Raw genomic sequence first — 19,021 nt, forward strand, 5'->3', positions numbered from 1 at the left:
ATCGGTTTTTGAAGCAAAGATCCACGACAGTCACTTGGTCGTACAAGCATGTTCGTTGGAACGAGAAGTGCAGATTGGCTTAAGTTTCTTGTCTTTTTTTTTTGTCTTTGTTTTTTTCCTTGACTTTTCTTCAAAAAAAAAGAAAAAAAAGAAAAGGGTTCCAGACAGAGTGGCTACCGTAATAATAATAATAATATTATAATAATATAGTAATAGCACTTGACTTCACTTCAGCACAGTAAAAACAAGAGAAAAAAAAAAGAATAAAAAGGTCCAAAGGTGCTTTTTGTGTGTTTTTTTTTTTCAAATCTGATTCGATGTGAAGCAAAGCCCCCTATCCCCCCCCCCCTAACTTCCCCTCCTCACCCCCCGCCCCCCCCGCTCCCTCCCCTCCTCTCAGCGGGGAAGTGGCGGGCGGAAGTCCAGTGCCGGTTAGACGAAGATCAAGCGACTGAAGTGCTGCCAACTCGTCTTTCTTTTTTTTTCCTTCCTTCGTTTCTGTAGTGGTTCCACTCTGGTAAAGTACAAACCCCCCCCCCTTTCAAAAAAAAAAAAAAAAAATTAGGCGAAGGATAGATGGGAAGAGAACCCCCCCACAACAAAAAAAAAAGCTGCGTGCACCATGTTTGCTCAAAAGTCTGTCAACGCAAAACAAACAAACAAACAAAAGATGAAACTGTAAAAGAGCCGAGCGAAACCGAGAGGGTTTTTTTTTCTTCCTTTTTTAAAAAAAGAAAAAAAAAGGAAGAAAAAAGGAGTTTCGGGGGGAGGGGGGAGTTGCTCCCATTTTACAAAATGTAACAAACTTTCCGCAAAATTTTACAAATCTGTATCAATACAGGAAAACTAAAACAAACAAACATATATATCCTATTTACATCGAACAAGAAGAACAACCCTTTTTTTCAAAAGTGTAGTGAGAATGCAGCAGATCCCAGCTTTGGCACTCGGCGTTTTTGTTGTTCTTTTTTTTTTTTTTGTAGATTTTTTTTGTGTTTTTTTCTCGTTTGTTTGTTTGTTTTTAGATCCACCCTGTCTGTCGGTCCGCATGTCTGTCTGTCGGTCCGTCCGTCTGTCCGTCGGTACAGTCAGACCGCTGCTGCAGGCACACATTCAGTGCTCCGGTTTCACCTTCCCCTCCACTAAGTTCCTCCCGTCTCCATGGCAACGCAGGTCACGCACAACATCACCTCGGCGGCTACGTCTTTCCCGGTCCGTCCGTCCATCCGTCGGGTTCACGACCCGCTAATCCCCCCCTCTCGCATGCTTCCTCCAGACCGGAGAGTCGTGGGATTTTAAGGGGCTTACGAAGGGGGCTCGCAGTTAAAGTGCAAGATCAAGGAATAAAGTCTACTGTTGTGGAAATAGTTGAGAATGTAAAGACGCGGTGATTACCGGAGACTCGGGCGCTAACGAGAGCGAGCCGGGCTTCCCTTCGGAGGAGGAGGAGGAGGATGTTTGGAGGAAAACAAATGGGTCTGATCGTTAGTGAAGGGGGTTTAACTTTAACCTTCACACAAATATCAGACCTGCTCTCCAAACTTTTAGCCGAGCGCTCGAGTATTGATTTTTTTATTCAGAAACTTGGATGTTTTGTGGCGATAAAGGAATTGTTTCTGAGCTGCTGGTGTTTGTTTTGTTTTTTTTTTCATTTCAAGTGCAAATGTGCAACGGGGAATGGAAACGTACCGTATTACCGGCGGTCAAGTCGGTCTATATGCTTATAAAATTCCCCTCAGTGTACTTAAAAACCCTTAAATTAAATCTTACACCACTTGTGATGGTGGAAAAGACATCATAGTGCGTCAAAATGATACAATACATTTCTTTCTGGTCTTCCAGGGTTAAAATCTTGAGAGAAAACTGTTCAATTCATCTAACAGACCTCAACTATACTGAAGAGCATCAAGATTAATTTACCTGTAGAAGAAGTCATTTAGAAGATAAAATACTGCCTTGGTGGTAACTTTCACTTTTGATGAGGAAGACAAATGCATTGATGCTAATTTATGATTGATTGATAATGTAAATACAGTTTTAATGGGCCAGAACTATCTGAAGAATGTTAAAAGGACGCTATTTTGGAGGATTTTTGTTCTCTCCGCAGACGTCCCCGGCGAGCCTCTATAAATAATCCCATCCCAAGTTCGGACTTTAACACACTGAAAACCCTCCTGCATATTTATGGCCTCATAAATCAGCTTCTCATTTGTGCGCCTTATCTCCTGCGGTGTTTTTGTGTCCTCGGCCTCGCTCGGGCGGGCGGACGCGGGGAGAAGACCTGCTTTACAATACTGCTGCAAACGCTCGCCGCCGCGCCCAGAGAACTGGAGCAGAAGCCTGGGATCCGCTGGAAAGCCGGGGGTTTTCAATTAGGATGGCGACACTGGATTTTTGCCTTTGTGCTCTTCAGATTTTGGATATGCGCGCCCGGCCCGCTCCCTCAACGAAATAAAAGCCGCCGCCTCCGAGGGTCCGTCTTAATTAAGCCCCCCCTAGTTGTCGGGAATGTGACGTCTCCGCCGGGGAACCCTGGGGTCGTGAACCCGGACCAGATTAACTCCGACGTGACGGAGGACGATGTTATGCGGGACCTTTGCATGCGACAATCATTAAAATCGGTAAAAACTAGGAAAAGAAAAAAAAAAAAAACCGAAAAAAAAGAAAAAAAAAAAACGATATTTGCTAATTAAAAAAGGAAAAAAAAAGAAAAAAGAAAGCAGGTTCTTTTCTGTGTTGCTCCGTTCTTCATTTCCTTTCCTTAAGGACGTTCCAGCAGCAGCAGCAGTGGCGGAGGAGGCCAGTCCTGATTCCTCCTGAGGAGAGAGGGAGGAAGGTTGTTTAAAGACTATCCAACACTCGTCACGTCCAGAGAAATGGCAATTTGACAGGAATTTAGAACATTCTTTAACATAACAATAAAAAAAAGACAAAACAAAAACAAAACTCAGGAGAGATGAGGATGAAAATGCAACTGTTGTCCCGGGAGCCGGTGATCTCTCTCTGAATCCACACGCGAGTCGAAGGGATTCCCACGGTCACTGTGATTGGCCGACGGACCACAATGCACTTGTAAAGGTGCACGGATGTCACGACTTGGGGCTAAACCTGGCCCACGACGTCAGTCATCTGGACCATCAGGACCAGAGGTGTCAAAAGTATTCACATTCATTACTCAGGTAGAGAGTTTAAAAATACTCCTGTAGAAGTTGAAGTATCAACTCAAGTTTTTTACTCAAGTAAAAGTATAAAAGTACTTTTACTTTTATACTTTAAGTAGTTTTGAAACTATTTAAAGTATAAAAGTAAAAGTAATGTAAGGGGAAAAAAGCCATTAAGGACAAAAGCCATTGAAAATGAATGCATCTTAGTATAATGCAAATATATTAAAGAACCATATATGTGTACTATTGAGCATTAACATGTGTTTCAGAGAGCAGAAGATATGATGACTAGTTGCCTATAAGTATTGTAATGGTGCAAAAAGTCAAACTTCAGAGGCATGTTATCATTTATCCTAACCTTTATTGGAATGTACATCCAAGTTTAGTTGCAGGAATCTGAGGGAACGGATGTAAGAACAGAACTGGACAAGAACATCTGAAACAACCACAACCAAATTCACTCTATCCGGATGGAGCAATTTAACTGGATAGTTTTTTTTTAAAGGCCGAAATGAAATAGAGTAACAAGGCTGTTTTTAAAATGTAAGGAGTAAAAAGTACAGATAATTGTATGAAAATGTAAGGAGTAAAAGTAAAAAGTCGTCTGAAAAATAAACTCCAGTGAAGTATAGATAACCAAAATTTCTACTTAAGTAACTTGACACCTCTGATCAGGACATGCAGAGATAACGATGTACTTGGGTCGTAAAGACAAACATGGACGATCTACTTCATGTTCAGTTTTGTGGTTGAGACAGAGATTTGAAACAAAAGTGCCAAAGAGAAGAAAAACTGGTTTCTGCCCGACAGGGACGAGAGTTTCTTTTATTATTTACACTTACATGCAGTTCTGTAATAAAATGATGATTTTTTTTTTCTTTTTATTCTTGTTTTTTCTTGTTTCTTGTAAGAAAGAGTGAAAGTTTGGATGATTGCTGACTTGTGACTTCTTCAGTTTAGTCAGTCAGAATCAATAATCTGCTGGTAGCAACTGAACAAAACACACTTTTCCAGGCCGTCTCATATCCAGGGTTCTGAAGACGTCGCTTTGGGTCCAAAAAAAAGAAGAAAAGAAACAACCTTTTTTGTTTAACAAGACAGTAAACGTCTTCTCAATCACCTGATAACTCCAACTCCAGCTAACGGTGCAGTGAGCGGCGTTATTGAGATCTTACTGGATCAATACCCTGGTTTATTGATGCACCTGCCCCGTAAATCACTCACATGGGGACATTAATGCATCGGTAGACCGACCGGGGCCCAGAGGAGCAAGAACACACCTGGAGCCTCTTGCAAAGCCTTTTGCAAAGTGTCACTCGAAATATCAACAAAAAAGCAGGAAATGACAAAAAAAAAAAAAAGAGTAAAAAAAAAAAAATGATAGAAGTGGAAGCACGATTAAAAAGTGACAACATGCAATCGTAAGAACTACAACAAAACACCAACGAGAACATCAATCGTACCACCTGTTTACAGGAAGTTGGAATGATTTTTATTTTTGGGAACGTGACTTCTTTTTTATTCGTCATCATTTCATGAGAAAACTTAAAGGATGTTTTATTCCAACTCTATTGGCAACAGCGTATATTGAAAGTGATGTGGCTTTCACTGACGTTCCTTGATGCACATGGTTGCTATGGTTACCCTTGTCAACCCCTTTCGCTCCAAATCAATGTCAACATTGTATTAAATGTTTTACTCTGATTATGATGAATGAGCCCTTATTTTAGTTTACTTTGTATTTACTTTTTTGCCCCATAAATCCCCCCGAAGGTTCTCGTGGCCAGTGTTGCTCAACGAAAGGTCACCAAGGTTACAAGCTGTGAACATCGTAACCTACGTGAGTTTATTTCTGCAGCAGAATCCAACAACAAGGTGGTTCAAAGTTCTTTAAAAGACATTAAAACACAAATAAAGAGCATAGTTGATGAATCATTCAAACACGAGGCTGAGCCTACCAACCTTGTACAGACATCCACCAGGTGAGGTGACAAGTAAAGCCTGTTCTTGTTTTATAATCAGATACAAAATTTAAGATTTTAAGAATGTGATTCAGCTGCCAAGACCTTTTTTTTTTAAATTTTGTTGCCACAATTAGTTCCAGTCCAGATGATCTGAAGGAAACGCATCCACGTCCCGACAACAGCTGATGAGAATTACAAAAAGTCCACAGTCAAATTCAGTTTTAAGAACTGAGCATCTTTTTGAGGATCCTACTGCAGCAACGTCTGCTTTTATAAATGATGATCTTTCTGCCGTTTAAATGTGGTTCTGTGGGACCCGGTTCAGACGAAGAGGAAGTCAACGCAGACTTGATTAATTTCACAAATCCCACTTCAACATGAAATCAACTGGGAAAAAAAAAGTCAGAATAGAATCATCTTTATTGGCCAAGTATGAAGATGCCAGACAGGGAATTTGTCTTCGGTTGTTTCGCTCACTGAACCCAGATTTAAAGGGGACCTATTATGAAAAACACGTTTCCTCTTGCTTTAACATATATAAAGTGGTCTCCCCTCAGCCTGCCAACTCAGAGAAGGAGGAAAGCAACCAAATTCTGCAGTTTCTGTACAGCCGCCCGGATGAGCCATCCAGTGTGATGTGGATCTACGAGCCGTTCAGATTCTGCTCCCTTTCATCACGTAACCAAAATGCCATTTGCATCGCGTGAAACCACGTCCACAACTAACTCCGCCGGCCGGAGCTTCCAACATTTTTTCGTAGCGGTGTATCACGTCATTCAGGCAGCCAATCAGCACAGAGCTCATTATCATAGCCCCGCCCACTCAGAATCCCGCATAGATAATGAGGTTAGAGAACGGGAAGATAAAGTCATGGCTCAGAGACTGAATTTCTAATTTATTTAGCAAAAACAATCAAAAGCTTGTTTTTAAGACATTAAAGACCTGTTTAAAATAGGTATTAGATGACATAATAGGTCCCCTTTGAACAGTTAAAAACTTAACTTAAATAGTTTAAAACTGATGGTGTAAAAGCATTACTAAATAATTATCCATCCATCTCCGGGTCATGGGGGCAGCAGGCGAGGAGGAGAGGCCCAGACCTCCCTCCGAGGCCTCCTCCTCCTCCAGCTCTTGTGGGGAACACCGAGGCGTTCCCAGGCCAGACATCATCTCTCCAGGGCGTCCCGGGTCTGCCCTGGGGGGGGGGGGACACTCCTCATGAGATGCAGCATCAGCAGCTCCGCCCCGGGTCCCCCCGGTCCCTCCGGGAGGAGAGCCCGGTCCATCCTCCGAGGAAACTCATCTCAGCCCCTCCGATCCTCCAAAATAATCATTTTCCGTCTTGAAATCGTGGATACTTGGAGAGTGTCGGCGGCGTCTGAGTCGTACGTTAGAAGGGCGACAGGGACGAAGAGGCAGCGCCGAAATTTTAGCAATTAAGCCTCCGTCTATAAGCTTCTGCAGTTGATAAGTTATTATGAGATGCTGCGCTGTGCTCTGCTGATTAAATGAAGCCCTGCGCTGCTGTGATTAGTGAGACACCACAATGGATGGCACGCACACACACACACACACACACACACACACACACACACACACACACACACACACACACACACACACACGAGCCGAGGACATCGTACTTCATCAGCTTTCGCTGCAGGGATTTGCTCCATAAATTGTTGGGACTCCAACACAACACAATGTCTCCGATCTCCTCCTTCCCTTCTTCCTGCGATCACCTTGCTGCTCCGACCCCCGACCCCTGACCTGGCGTATCCAGGGGCGGGACCTCGAGCACAAACGGAGCCCGACGATGTGCTGGTTTGACGTTAATGACAGCTTTCATTAGCCCATTAGCCCCCGTCCTCACAAACACGGGCCGTTTCAGGACTCATTTACTCCATTAACCACATTCGCCCTCTCCGTGTTCCGAAATTGAACCGAGGGAAGATTTTTTCCGTAACTGGAGCTGTTAGTATTCATCTTATCAGCAGACATTTGTCTTTTCCACCCCTCAAAAGTCAACGGTTTCCTTTTAATTATTGCTATTATTTTATCTTAGAGGGGATGACACTTCCCCGCCGAGGAAGCTTTCATCAGTGAGACGCTCCTGAGTGACGCTGAGAACACGGTGTGACTCCGTTACTGCCGCTTGTCACTTTGACCATGAGGGCGACGACAGAGACGAGGTGACAGAAACATCAGTGAAGAGTGAAGCAGGTGACGCCTGGAAAGGCTGCTATGATGAGATTTAGTTTTAAAGTACAAAAATGGTACGGCGAACTGTGGCGGGCTGTGGGTGTTTTATATCATCGGATCTATGTGAGGACACGATGACAGCGGACAAACTGGGAGTCTGGACGGGGTTTTCCTCGGGTTTTGTCTGCATTGAACCGCCTCAGCCGTCTGTAACGTGTGAAAACGTAAGAGCTCAGGCGCCTTAAGGCACTTTTCCACTAGGGGTGTAACAATATATCGTGCCACAACATTTCGTGATACAAAAATGTCACAATACGTATCGTGGAGGTGACAAAGTGTATCGCAATATTGGAAACTTAATATTAATCTATTGTGTTAACTAGTAACGCGCATCCGAAAAAAGAAAAAAGTCAAATCATACATGAGAGAAACTATTCAGTTTGTGGCAAAATATTTGTACTTGTATGAAACTGAAGATGCATAATGCAAACCTGACATTTACTTTTAGTTTGTGGAAAATGGTTGGCCTGGCTTTCTCTTTAAAACTTAAACAGTTACAGGGCAAATGCACAGCATTGTTTTGTATTTTGTGTCAAAATTTTGTTTCAAATAAAATACATTTTTTTCCAGTCATATGTTCCTCATTCAAGGTTGTTAAAAAGATACTGCTGTAATATCGTATCGTATCGTTATCGTGACCTCAATATCGTGTATCGTACCGTATCGTGAGATTAGTGTATCGTTACACCCCTATTTTCCACTAGTACCTACTCGACTCTACTCATCTTAGCTCGATTCGACTCAACTCGGCCTGGTTTCTTTTCCACTACAATTCAGCACCTGGAGCAGAAGTAGAAGGTTGGAGTGAAGCTGCTGTGACGTATTTGAGTGTGTGATCTAAACGAAGAAGACAACACTAAAGATGTAGAACCTGGAGGAGATGATAGATGTGCTGCTGGATCTGTGGCTTGTGTTCCATATTAAGTTAAAAATGAGATTGAGAGAAGCTTCAAGTGGCCATGCTTTTTTTTTTGTCTCGGTGCTGCTGAAAAGTCAGCTGGAGCCGTGAGCAGCTATGAAGTGACAGGTCTCCTGGTAGATCTGGTCGTTCCTTATCACCGTCTAGATCCCTTTTTAATTCTCTCCTCAGCACCAGGTTTATGAACATCTGCAACTCAGAGTTGGACCACCAAACAGACTTTTGAATAAAATGAACAAAAAACCGTCGCTCTTTCTCTGATGTCACATCCTGACTCAGACGTCTGACTCCAAACCCCCCGACCAATCGGTGGCCTGTAGTGTGATGACGTCAGATACAGCCGACTCAGCCGCTTAGAACCTCAGCAGAGTAGATACAGAAAAAATATCTACTCTGCACGTTAGACCCCTGGTGGAAAAGCGCCAAACCGAGGCGAGTTGAGTCAGGCTGAGTAGGTACCAGTGGAAAAGCGCCATAACAGAAACATTCAGTCCTTTCTGTTGCATCAAATCCAACATCAGCTCCGGTTTTCCGTCCTGCAGCATCCCGTCTCCCGTCTACCGGCTGGATCACGTTCCTCCTCTCTGACCCACACCTGGTTTCTGCAGCGCTTTCAGCCACTGAGCTCTTCTCACTTCGCCAGTGCAACTTCATCCGTCCCGTGACACCGGTCGCGTGCAGAGACGAGGCGCCGCACGAGAGCGTGCACTAACCAAGATGGAAGCAGTCACAGGAAGTCTGGCTGACTGAGCCGACAAATCTTCTCCCTCAGCTTGAATAAAACAGTTGCATGCGGTTTCTCACAGCACAGATGTTTCGTTATTAATTTCCCAATACTTTAGTTAGCTATTTAAACCTTATTTTTGATCAATAAAATTAAAAATTCTCCTAGAAATGAAGAAATATGGTACCAAGTTTAGGATATATAGAGATGGCGAGGTGAAGCTCCCGGCAGAGATGGTTCTCTGCGTCTCCTGCTGCAGCAGCAGTTTCAGCGCCGCGTTGGCGTTCAGTCGCCTCACGCGTGGACCCGTACGTCCACCGTAACCGCGGCCCGAGGCGGCTGATGCTTCTGGGTCGCTGTTATGTGAGGCTAAAAGCACCGACGGGTCAGGCAGGTCCAACTACCTGATCCCAGCGCTCCACTCACACCGCGACCCGCCGGCAGAGAGGAATGTCCTCCTCAAACCACAAGGTTTTAACTTTTAACCCTTGTGCTGTCTTTGGGTCAAGGGAGGGGGGAGGGAGAAAAGATGGAAGGAAGGAAAGAAGGAAGGAAGGAAGAAAGGAGAAAAGAAGGAAGAAAAGAAGGAAAGAAGGAAGGAAGTAGGAAAGGGAGTAAGGAAGGGAGAAAAGATGGAAGGAAGGGAGAAAGGAGAAAAGAAGGAAAGAAGGAAGGAAGTAGGAAAGGGAGTAAGGAAGGGAGAAAAGATGGAAGGAAGGAAAGAAGGAAGAAAAGAAGGAAAGAAGGAAGGAAGTAGGAAAGGGAGTAAGGAAGGGAGAAAAGATGGATGGAAGGAAGAAAGGAGAAAAGAAGGAAAGAAGGAAATAAGGAAGGAAGTAGGAAAGGGAGTAAGGAAGGGAGAAAAGATGGAAGGAAGGGAAGAAGGAAGAAAGGGGAAAAGAAGGAAAGAAGGAAGAAAGGGGAAAAGAAGGAAAGAAGGAAGAAAGGGGAAAAGAAGGAAAGAAGGAAGGGAGGAAGGAATGTAGAAAAGGAAAGAAAGAAAGGATGGAAGAAGGAAGGAATGGAGGAAATAAGGAAAGAAGGAAGGAAAAGCAAAGAAGGTAATGAAGTAACGAATGAGGAAAGGGAGGTAGTAAGAAAAAGGAGTAAAGGAGGGTAAAAAAGGAGGAAAAGAGGAAAGGAAGAATGAAGGAGAGAGCATGGCAGGAGAAAGAAGGATAGAAGAATTGGGTCATTTTGACCCAAAGACAGCACAAGGGTTAAAGTTTTGTTTGTGTATTTTGACAGTTGCATGACTGTAGAAGACTGACAGAAGTTGGAACTGGAACTGTTTGTGGTTTATTGAAACTGGACCTCAGGTGTTTTAGTCCTTAAAGACTAACAAAGATGCATGGCCTCTATTAAAGTTCTGCTTGTCAGATCGGCATCCACCCACCGAGTTATCACGGCTCTAAGTGCTTCACGGCTCTAACGAGCGTTTTAGGGTCTTTTCTTGCAAACGTGCCTCCAGCTGCGGCTGCATTTAGGTACATTTTGCTTCCTTAGAAACAAACAATTCTTGAAAGGAGGGATTTTCAGCATCGGAAGAGGCAGAAATTCATCTAAAGGTTTTGAGACGGGAACTCTGGGGAGAACAAACCCCTTGAATGAAAAAGGAAAGTCAAGTTCAGTGTTCAAGGTCCCATCATGCTTTTCCTGACTTTCAAAAGGTTCAACTTTAACTTCAACTATTAGAAAAAACAAAAATAAAACTGTTTTCTGGCTATCTAGTCGTCAATTTAAAATGTTTAAGAATGGTCAAGGGTGATTAAGCAGAAAATAAACATTTAGAAACTTCTACACTACTTCCATGCTTATTTCTTTGTTTTCAAAACAAAAGAAGAGGAAAAAAACAGACAATCGCTGAGATTTAACGAGAACTGAGATGCTCGGTCAGTGAGAATGGAGTCAAAATGTAATCTTTAGGACCCTCTTTACAAAATCACAGGCAAACACAATGTTCCGACATCAGCCCATCGATGCCTCGTATTGTTCGCTCGACCTCAAGAAAATAAGACATCGTCAAAATTAGCTTCTCTGTCCTTGTATTTGTGGTTTGTTGGGATTTTCCTGCCATCAGACGCACCGAGGCGCCGTCACAGAGCGCCGGGTTGAGGGAATGTGCACCCCCATGGCGGGGCACATTTCTGTTAGAAAACTGACTAAACACAGCAAATACACTCATTCCCCTGTTCTCTCTTTCTCCGGGTCTGTCATCCCCGTCCCCCGGATCATCTCTGAACCGTCCTGGATGTGGTTTTAGTCCCTCGCTCTCGTCAGTCGCAGCTCCGGCCACCTCAGGCTGCTGCTTCAGTAAAACGGCACCCTGCTGCTGCCGCTGAAGAGATTTTCTTTTACATCTATCCTCCTTTTTTCCGTGTTTGGCTCTGTGACTCTCGGCAAACACGGAATATGTATCTGTTAAAATTTCACATATCTGCAAAAAAGCCGACTGAACCTGACAATTAAAGCCAAAAATAATCATTATTTGATTTTTTTTCAATGTTTGGAGACTAATTTCCTCTAATAAACACATTTTGTCCAAGAAAAGTGAATTCCCAAAGATATTTCGGACTTATTTTTGACTCCCACTAAAATGCGAGTATAGTAATACAGTAGTTTCTTTATTTCTTTATTATTGCTGTCTCCACTCAACTCTTGTTTAATAATAGATTAATAACAGAGTTCAGGTTCCTGTTCTGACTGGAGCTAAATGGCTGACAAAAGAGATGCATATATTTTTGAAAATAAAAACAATTTGACTAGTGCTGGCCAACGATTAAAATTTTTAATCTTAATTAATTCATGATTTCTGTAATTAACTGCGATTAATCGCATATTTATTTCATATTTATTTACACATTTTGTGCTGTTCTAAATTACCTCAAGGTATTTTTTTTAATGTTTTTAATACTGTTAACAACCTGAGAAAGGGCAAATATGCTGCTTTATGCCAATGTTTATTCAATTTCCACAAAAAAATCTTTTGACCTGAATGTAACATTCCTTCATAAATACAAACACAATGTAGTCCCCAACTTTACACTTGGAAAGACTAACTTAACATTCCTGTTTTAAGCAGCTCAGTGTAAAACAATGAACCATATGCATCACAAACATTGTACAAGAAGTGCATTGGTCAGTTAAATGTTCCCTGTAATTATGTCTCTCATATGGAGGAAAATAAAAGGCTCAAAAAATATCCCCTTCTCCTAAGTGGGTTAAAAACAGGGGGATACAAAAACTGAATTACAAACAAATAAAGTGCACATGTAAGGGGAGTAACTCAGCCATTTCCTCACCTGAATCCTCAGTGCGAATCGCAGTGTGCGCGCGTGTGTGTGTGTGTGTGTGTGTGTGTGTGCGGCGGGGGGGAACATTGTTGAGTTTTATGTTTTATGTAAAGCGCTTTGCGTTGCATTTCTTATTTTGTAAGAAAAGCGCTTAACAAATGCAGTTTGATTTGATTTGACTCGTCCTTTTTTGCAAGCTGTTATCCAGCGTTGTCTGATTTTGACGAGGGGGGGGCGGAGCAGCGCTGCGCTCTCTGGTATTTGAGGATCAACGTACTTCGGTGGTAATTCATTTCAAATCGATGGTACATGTAAATAACTTCAGTCTTGTCCAGCGAACCATCTGGCATCTTTTTGAAAGTGAACTTGCTGTTCAAAAGTCGCTTTTCATTCTCAATCTTTCAGTTCACCAGACCTCGAACTACGGGTGCCGTCAGGCGCCTGAAATGATATGCACCTTTTTTTTTTTTTTTTTTTTTTTTTTTTTTTTTTTTTTTTTTAAATCGTGTGCGTTAAAAAAATTGTCGGCGTTAAGAGAACGTTAAGTTAACGCGTCGTTAACGCACTAACTTGGACAGCCCTAAATTTGACGCCTTAATTTGATGTTATTCGGTCACTGGGAAGCCAACAAAAGCTATTTTAGTCTTGACGTTTCACTATATAATAAAGTGGATGATGCTAAACCATGCTCAGGCCACTGTTTGCATCTCTGTGTGAGCAGCACTTTTCCTTGAAGCGTGGGGAGGATTTATTTGTTCTGATTTAGTATTTTTATACGAAAAAGTCAACGTCCCTGAAGTGCTCCCTCTGGGACGAGAAAAGCAATTTTTGAACTTCTCTGAGGGAAGAAAAGGGAGCAGAAATTCTTTTACAAACACCTCTGACAGAAAGAGCGCTATTTGCAGATCCAAAATATTTGGTTTACTTAAAAAATGCGGCATATTGATTATTGATTTTAGCTGTCAAGTGTTGATTTTGAAGCTATCCCAAAGCGGTGACAATCTTTCAAAAAATGACAACGTAAAAAGTTTACTTTCTCTTTTCTTTTTTTTTTCACTAGTTTTTTTGTAACAAGGAAGTCATTTGAACAGAAGCTATTTTGATAAGCAAGAGGACATGTAGTCACAATAAGACTTTCAATCTTCTGTCACATCAGACGGAGGAGGAAACGAGCAGCATCACTCTTTGCCCCAGGCGGAGCCTTTTATTCATCAAACTTTGCCACACCGGGGAGTCTGATGCTATTTCAGGCCGTCGACGGCGTTTTATTTCCCCCCGAAAAATTCATAAAATTAGTGTTTGTTGCTGAACGGCTCCAGCCAAAGCTCATACAGCTACACACACAGCTAGCGACTGGCAGGAGAGCATTTGTTTGTTGCCTGGGATCGAGGAATTGGCTTGGAGACTAACAGACTGGGAACGGGAGGGGGGGGGGCACGGGGGACTGCTGAGGGCCATATTGAGTCACTTCTGTTCAAGGTAAAAAAAAAGAAAAGGAAAAGGAAAAGGAAAAGGAAAAGTAGTATGGCCACCGATCTATCCTTCCATCCATTTTCCTGATCTGCTTCTTCTTGTTCAGGGTTGTAAGGGTCTGCTTGAAACCGTCCCCGGTATGGAGACAAATAAAGGCCAACATTTTTGCTAATTTGAAAATAAAATTTGAACCTTAATATTTTTTTTTATAGCTTAATTTTTTTTTCAGTTTCAGAACTTTTTATTTCAGTTTCAAATCTTTTTTTCAGTTTCACATCTTGTTTTTTCAGTTTCGCATCTTGTTTTTTCAGTTTCACATCTTTTTTTTTCAGTTTCACATCTTTTTTTTTCAGTTTCACATCTTTTTTTTTCAGTTTCACATCTTTTTTTTTCAGTTTCACATCTTTTTTTTCAGTTTCACATCTTTTTTTTCAGTTTCACATCTTTTTTTTTCAGTGTCAGATCTTTTTTTCAGTTTCAGAACTTTTTATTTCAGTTTCAAATCTTTTTTTCAGTTTCACATCTTTTTTTTTTCAGTTTCACATCTTTTTTTTTCAGTTTCACATCTTTTTTTTCAGTTTCACATCTTTTTTTTTTTTTTTCAGTTTCAGACTTTTGGCCCCGATCTGGCGTAGGGGGAATGGCACCAACTGAAATTGAAACTGTAAAAAATAATTTTCAGGTTCAAATCTTATTTTCAAATTAGCAAAACTTTTGGCCTTGATTTGGCTCCATACACCGGCCACATGTTCACTCCAAAAACAGCCCGTCAAGAAGTAAGCAGAATAGTCCAAAAATCTAGTCAAGCCGTCTCACTTTGAGCTAATGCATCTTTGTCCAGGGGGCAGGACCAAGTTTCTAGACTAGAATCCTCAAAACTAGTAAAAAGTCTAAGATAATCTTCATTTTCTTGAAACAAACTTAAAAAAAAAAATTTAAATCTCGGTTGGAAATGAAATTTTGTTCTGTAGACCATAGAATGACCCGATGGTTTCTGAAGACGGGGTCTGAAGTCTGTAATGGCACTTTTCCACTAGTACCTACACTGCAAAAACTCAAAATCTTAACAAGAATATTTGTCTTATTTTCTGGTTAAAATGTCTAATTACACTAAAAAATCTCATTACACTTAAAAACAAGACTCATTGGAAATATTTTTTTGCTTGTAATGAGAAGATAAATCTTTTCCCACTGGCAGATATTTCTTATTTAAAGTGAAAATTTACTTGAAACAGGTGAAAATTGTCAAATAGTACTGAGTAGGTGCTAGTGTAAAAGCGCCATTAGTCTTCACGTGGGGCGCTGCCACGTTGCTTCAGAAGCCGACGGAAACACGCCCACCGTGTGTCAATCAAAGCCGGCTCTGCTCCCGGCTCCTTCAGCCGAACCCAGCTGAAATATCTGCAGCGCAATATCCTTCAGACGTTTAAAGCAGAATACACCGGTCAACGTGTCGACTCCACGGCCAAATCAACAAATGACAGTTAACCAGAAGCTGGTTTTACTGAAACGGGGGGTAGCATGACGATTACAGATGAGGAAGTGATAACGGATATTAGAAATGTAACTTTATATAAATGTTCCTGGCGTCGGGCAAAAAAAAAACAAACCCCCCCCTCAGAGTCGTCATGGATGTGAGAATAAAACGGTTTCTTGAACTACGTTGAAAATACGTTCATTTCTGCTCTAAAGTTGGACATTTTAACATAGCTGTTGATGGAGATTGACTCACTTTTTGAGCCGGCCTCTAGTGGTCAGCCGAGGAACTGCAACAAAACTCAGCATGAAACTCACTGCTGAACTAAGACGGTTGTTGCAGACAAAAGACGCTAGTCTGGCCAGCAATCACAAGTCTTGCTCTATTCAAAGAGTCCCTTTGGATTCAACTTTGACTCCCAGATGCAGAAGAAACTGCTTCTGCATGACGCTGGATGAGCAGACTCCCAATCAGAGCGAACTCCAGACCTCAACAAGACACGGAACCGGGCTTGTTGTGGAGCAGGGAAGCTGGTGAATGTCTGCTGGCAGTTTTGCAGTAACAACTTGTTGATCCAGGGTGTAATTATGGATTCTGCAGCCTGAGAACGGGAGCAGAACTGGACCCTTGTTACAAGAAAAAACTAGAGTAGAGCTGGCAGTGGGGGGCTGATTGGTTTTCCCTGCATAGAAATACTGCAGAGAGCAGACAATTATTTAAGTATGGGAGGACGTCATATTATATTGCATTAAAAAAATAGTTTAATTTATGAGGAACAAAAGTGCAAAACAGTCACAAGACGGCTGTGAAGGAGAGACGGAGCGTGACTGAGGAGCAAAGCTGGAGAGGAGAGTCGAGACTGAGGAAGATTAGTGCATTTAAACCCGAAGGCCTAAAAGTTAAGGCTGGTTTTAACATTTTATTCACCTTTCGAGATGTTACAGACGACACAACGAGTGTCTGCAAGCCTCAGCGGCTGAAGACGCTCACGACCGGGAGGACAGAAGCGCTGACCGCCCCGCGCTGCAGGGGACGACAGCTGTCCGCCAATTACTGGCGAGACGATTTATTTAAACGACATGAGACGAGCGTCTGCAGTAAAGCAGCCGAGGAGGAGGAGGAACGCGTCACAGTGGGGAGCCAGATCAATTTTACCTGCAAGAGAGGGATGTTGGAGCTTGATGGTCCAACTTTTATGATTAATTTTTGGTAAAAAAATCAAAACGCAAAACATTGTAGCGGCTGTGTCACGTATCTTAACCCTTTTAAGATGCAACGTACTGTGTTTTTGGCTGTAAACACGTGAGGAGAGGAGACTTTTCTCTCAGGACGGAAGAACGATTGAATTAAAAGTAATTAACCTCTCAGGCGTTCTGTAGCAGGAGAAAATAACTACCGTATTTTCTGGACTATAAGCCCCACCTGCATATAAGCCGCATCCGCTCTATTTAAAAAAAAAAGATATGCAAGCCGCAGATATTTGTCGTTAGATTAGATATTTACTACATGTACAGAACCATTTTGAACTGTAAATGATGTACATGTTTGTACCTAAATAGATCCTTTCCTAACAGTGTCTTTTAACACGGCAGCAACTTTGCTGATTAAAACGGGACAGAACCAAGAGAAAATAACCGGTATTTATTTATCTATTTATCTGTTTGAAATCTGCTTCTACCTACTTCTATCTGCTAAAGAAGAAGTAGCGTATTCTTCTTTGCATTTATTTTGTCTTAGTTTTGATTCTAATTCCAGTTAGAGCGCCCCGAGCGGTGGAAGAAAAATCCACAGATTAGCCGCACCTTTGTATAAGCTGCATGGTTCAAAACCTATGAAAAAAGTAGCGGCTTATAGTCCAGAAAATACTGTACTTAAAGAAAGACCTCATGTTTTTAATGGTGAAAGGATCACAGCTGCAGGTTTATTTAGACGACAGAGAGCCTTTACCACGTATAAAGACACTTCGTGATCTGGGAGAACTTGTTTCATCGTTTCTGAAAGAGCAGATTATTAAGTTTGGATAAAACGTGTGGAGAATGACCACTCCTGGTCATCTGTACTCAGTACTGGAGTTGAGGGGGGGACGGCATCCCCCCCTGAAATAAAAACGTCAAAATCATCTCCCCTGTAAAACTGCCATCACCCCTTTCCATCCCTTATGTCATTTCATCAATGAATGTGGTTTTACTGCTATTTCAACATTTAGAGTCATCACCAGAAAAATAACACCAGAAAAATAACTTATTTGACAATTTCCACCTGTTTCAAGTAAATTTTCACTTGAAATAAGTAGAAAAATCTGCCAGTGGGACAAGATTTATCTTCTTATTCCAAGCAAAAAAAACTTTTTTTTGCAGAATTAGCAGATTTGTCTGCTAATTTTAAGTGAAAATCTACTTGAAACAGGTGAAAATTGTTGTTTTTTCCAGTGATGAGTCTTGTTTTAAGTGTAATGAGATTTTTTTTTACTAAAATTAGACATTTTAACTAGAAATAAGACATATTCTTGTTAAGATTTTGAGTTTTTGCAGTGATCCATGTTACTTATCCTGTGAAGGACAGAGTCATATTGATAAGTTCAGAAAACAGTTTTTTATTGTTGTGTTTTGATGTATTTGATGTAAGCCCAGTGGATATTTAAAGCTTACAGAAGGCTGCATTTAACTGCTGCTATGTCATTCCTGCAGTATTTCTGCAGCTGTTTTGGTCAGTGCTATTATTTGTAATATATTATATTATTTGTAATCAGAACAAATTATCTGTCTCCATATGATAAAATCCACCATCCCCCCTGATTTTCTTTTACAACTTGAGTACTGTCTGTACTCAGACTCACCAGTTATCCAGTCAGCCGGCCGGACGCGTCCTCCGCCATCTTCCTCTCCCGGTCCAGGAGCAGCTCCCGTCCTCTCCGGAAGTGTCCGTCCTCCAGCCAGCTCCCGAACACCTCGCGCGCTCCTCCCATCACCCCCCAGTTCTGCCCGCCGTTCTTCAGCTCGGCCGCACTTTGCTGCCTCAGTCTGCCAAGTTGAAACGGCAGAGTTACGTTAGACACCGACGCGAGGGCCGGGGGGGGAATCAGGTTCATGTGAAGCTGCTGGATCCCTGCAGGACCTCACTGATGCTCCCAATGAGCATCCATCCATCCACGGGGTCAGGTGGTGCCATGGAGCCGGGTTTGGTGGGTTTCTACTTCCCCTTATTCTAAGAAACCATTTTAGAGTCATTTATTAAAAGAAAATAACATGTTTGTTAACCTTAAAAGAGACATATTTTGCCCTTTTTGTAAAATTTGACAGAATCCTGAGTTTCTAATGAAGCGTCTGCATGACTTTTGTTAAAGGAAACACCGACACCCCAAACCTCTGGGTTGGAGCTCAGGCAGAACTCACTTTAGAGCAGAAATAAACATATATGTGTATATACACAGGACTGTCTCAGAAAATTAGAATATTGTGACGAAGTCCTTTATTTTCTGTAAAGCAAAAATGTCATACATTCTGGATTCATTACAAATCAACTGAAATATTGCAAGCCTTTCATTATTTTAATATTGCTGATCATGCTTATAGCTTAAGAAAACTCAAATATCCTATCTCAAAAAATTACAATATTCTGGGAATCTTAATCTTAAACTGTAAACCATAAGCAGCAATATTAAAATAATAAAAGGCTTGCAATATTTCAGTTGATTTGTAATGAATCCAGAATGTGTGACATTTTTGTTTTTTTAATTGCATTACAG

The 19,021-nt window shown here is 41.7% G+C and overlaps 1 protein-coding gene across 2 annotated transcripts in view; it reads right to left on the reverse strand.

Moving 5' to 3' along the window:
* Positions 1 to 420: 420 nt before the first annotated feature.
* Positions 421 to 19,021, reverse strand: part of LOC133460707 (zinc fingers and homeoboxes protein 2-like) — a 191,570-nt gene continuing 172,969 nt past the window's right edge. For both annotated transcript variants that reach the window (XM_061741441.1, XM_061741442.1), the window contains exons 4-5: positions 18,113 to 18,296; positions 421 to 2,816 (exon numbers count right to left, since the gene is read on the reverse strand). In XM_061741441.1, the coding sequence (XP_061597425.1) occupies positions 18,116 to 18,296 (181 nt within the window). In that variant the 3' untranslated portion in view covers positions 421 to 2,816; positions 18,113 to 18,115. The remainder of the gene's footprint in view (positions 2,817 to 18,112; positions 18,297 to 19,021) is intronic.

Source organism: Cololabis saira, chromosome 15, assembly GCF_033807715.1.
Source record: "Cololabis saira isolate AMF1-May2022 chromosome 15, fColSai1.1, whole genome shotgun sequence".
In the NCBI taxonomy this organism is placed as follows: domain Eukaryota; kingdom Metazoa; phylum Chordata; class Actinopteri; order Beloniformes; family Belonidae; genus Cololabis; species Cololabis saira.